The following is a 3,306-nucleotide window of genomic DNA, read 5'->3' as shown; positions in this document are numbered from 1 at the left end:
CATAAATTGATGATTTTGAGACACTACTGGTGGGTGCTACAGCAGCGCATATATATATTTTTTAACCAACAATTTGTTGCAATTCACATTTGCTACAAGATTAGAGGCTAGAACTAAGAAGTAGAAGCATATATACAGCTAAATAAACATGTAACACCAACATAGATAGTAGTGATGTGCATGACATACACATTAAACACCAAAATGATGCTTACAATTCGAGTATCTCACAAACAGAAAGTTTCATACATGCAAACATAAAGACCGTATCCAGTTAACCACAGAAACATAATAGAAATCTAGTCTGATCGAGAATATAAGATATACTATCTCCTGCAATAACATAGTTTAGCAATGTCTTGTTGTTTCATAGTTTTTCCCCTGATGTAACTTAGGCAATAACATTACACTATCTAAAAAATGCTACAATTAACTGCACAACTCAAGCACACCTAAAAAAATGATCTTTTAAAACCATCTTACACTATCTCTATGCTCATCTAATATTGTTATTTTGTAGTTCAACTGCTTACTGATTCAAAATTTGCTGCAACACAAAAGGCTGAAAATAGAGCAATAAACACCAAAAGCATTGATGATCCATACCCAAACATGTTATTGCAGCGATATTGCATGACTAGGGTCTAGGGGCTGAAAGCATGAAATTGGCATACATACATAAGTAAACACCAAACATAGTAAATTAGTACTAATAATGACATGCATACGAAAAAGTTTTTGGGTGAAACATATTCAAATTATGCGTTTCATCAAGAATATAAGATATACAATCTCCTCACCAAATGAACTGATAAGGGGAATTGTAAAATACAAACTAAGCCTACTGTGCTGCACATATACCTTAACTTGTATATGCAAATTTCTAGCTGGCCCCACTTGATTTCAGTGACACAAGGCTTTCAACACAGATGACATTAATTTGCAAGCCCCTGAGATTCTGAGAAGCATATATATGTTTGCATAACTTTCCTTCTTCAATGTCATACATCAACATTTGATCGTTGTTTACCAGCAAAACTTTTCCATTGTAATTAAAAATCTTCGGTTGATGAACTGATATAGGAGTTTCATCAAGTCCATGTAGTATAATCTTAGTCCAAGATTCTTTTACCCCGTATTCCTTCATCAACCAAATCTCAACTCCCCTAAAAATAGAAAGCTTCCCATCAAAAGTATATAGTTTAAACTCATACTTAGACAGTATACCAACATCATTAGGTAATGGCACTTCACTGAATTTCTCATTTGATAAACAAAAGGCAACGATAATCGGTAGATCATTAGGACCCTTAGTTATCCAATGTAGAAACCCTTAACAAAACAATCTGGTTTACTCGTCCACTCATGATGTTTATAAGGATAATCAGTCACCCGTGTCCAAGTATTAGTTCTGAGACTATACACATCAACATAAATACAACCAGTATGAATATTAGAAGAACGATGAACACGGAAAATAGTAACAACCTTGTAATCATCTGTCTCGGCATCATAAAAGAATCCAATGTTATATCGGCTATGCATAATTCCTGAACCATAATCACATTTTGGCAACTCCACATATTCTCTAGTTGTAGGGTTTAAAATTACCAGCATACGACGCACATAATCCTGGCAATAAAGAGACATCAAAACAAAGGCATTGCAAGAACCATGATAAACGGGTCTGAAATAAGGCCATTTTGTGCGAAACTCTACTGGTACTGCCTCTTCTTCTCCGAATTGATGAAATGGAATTAAATAAGAGATAGTAGAATGTTGGGGTGCAAACCTATCCCACATAGGAGGGAGACAAAAACAAATGTATGTATATAAGTCTAAGGGGAAGTCCCTCTAATACCAATTGGTTTTAGAAAAGGATGAACTCTTGGGCTTATATTGCAGGACATTGTGTTTGGGCTATGCGATCTTACAAATGGTATCAGAGCTAGGCTATAGCCCGATGTGGTGAACGACGCAGTGGTGGCGCACCCCTAAGCGCACGGTGCGACATGGCACACCCCTCAGTTTGCCAACGATAATGGAGCCATGGTGTCTTATATCGAAAGTCTTCCTTCCCAAGGCGTGGAAGTGCGGCGTGTCCCGATGGTGAAAGAAAAGTGAAAGAAAGAGGCCGGCGGTATAAGAGGCGTGTTCCGGTAGTGAAAGAAAAGTGAAAGAAAAAGAGACCGGTGATATAAGATGGCGGGAGTATCGTTGAAGGGGAGGCTCGGTGATGTGGTCTTCGGTTTGAGGGGAGGATTGTTGAGGTGCAAACCTATCCCACATAGGAGGGAGACAAAAACAAATGTATGTATATAAGTCTAAGGGGAAGTCCCTCTAATACCAATTGGTTTTAGAAAAGGATGGACTCTTGGGCTTATATTGCAGGACATTGTGTTTGGGCTATGCGATCTTACATAGAACTGCCCACAATGATTTGATCTTACATAGAACTGCCCACAATGATTTGACTTTGGTTGAGTGTAGTTTCATGGATTTTGATGAATTCTGGTGATGTAAGTAGAGATAACCAATCTTTTGAAACACAACTGAAACGACCAATTGATTTGGACGGAAGACGATATAGGATCTCAGTAATTATATCTGATGGAATACTAATAATGCCTTCAGATGCCATTTTTAGGGCTTCAATAACTAAATTCAAACTGCAAGAAAAAAACAGAGTAATATGAGCACGAATAAAACATGAAAATCGTGATTTTCATCAAATCAAACTCACAAACTTACAGACAATCTTATTATGCACATCTTGATTAACTTAACCTGATAATTGAAAGCCCTAATTTTATGTAGCTGACGAAATTAAACCCTATTCTAAATATAACTTTTATGGTTGATAATTATGTAATGAATAAAAACCGTGTTTCTCACCTTCAGATGTTGAAATTTCCGACGACATAGTTGAACCACAACGATTCAGAGAAGGTAGAAGAGATATATCGCCGGCAATGGTGACATGTGATATTATAGTTTCAAGGAAAAAGTAAAGTAAATGACACGTTTTTATCTTTTTCCTAGCTGTTCATTCATTTCCTTTTAATTTAAGTAAATTAAATTTATTTAAACAAAAATCGATAACGTACTTTTTTTTTTTTTTTTTTTTTCATAATAAAGAATACTATTAAAATTAAGAAACCTTTATCAATAAATGAAGGACCTTATAAACCGATACATCCAAACAAACAAAACGGCTCGCTAAAAGTAAACATGCTAGAGCAAAGAGAGAACTAGACCTAGCTAATTCTAACCGAGCCACAATCAAAACCCGACACCAAACCCAAA

General features: G+C 36.0%; 1 protein-coding gene across 1 annotated transcript; it reads right to left on the bottom strand.

The window, feature by feature from the left end:
- Window positions 1–883: 883 nt before the first annotated feature.
- LOC139860240 (F-box protein CPR1-like) lies at window positions 884–1,803 on the bottom strand. Its single transcript, XM_071849010.1, has 2 exons — window positions 1,393–1,803; window positions 884–1,309 (listed from the first exon to the last, which is right to left on the bottom strand). Exons 1-2 carry the CDS (start codon window positions 1,801–1,803, stop codon window positions 884–886), a joined length of 837 nt encoding a protein of 278 aa, XP_071705111.1.
- Between the last annotated feature and the right edge of the window lie 1,503 nt (window positions 1,804–3,306).

Source organism: Rutidosis leptorrhynchoides, chromosome 7 (assembly GCF_046630445.1).
Source record: "Rutidosis leptorrhynchoides isolate AG116_Rl617_1_P2 chromosome 7, CSIRO_AGI_Rlap_v1, whole genome shotgun sequence".
NCBI lineage: Eukaryota > Viridiplantae > Streptophyta > Magnoliopsida > Asterales > Asteraceae > Rutidosis > Rutidosis leptorrhynchoides.
This window is presented reverse-complemented; position numbering and strand designations above follow the sequence as displayed.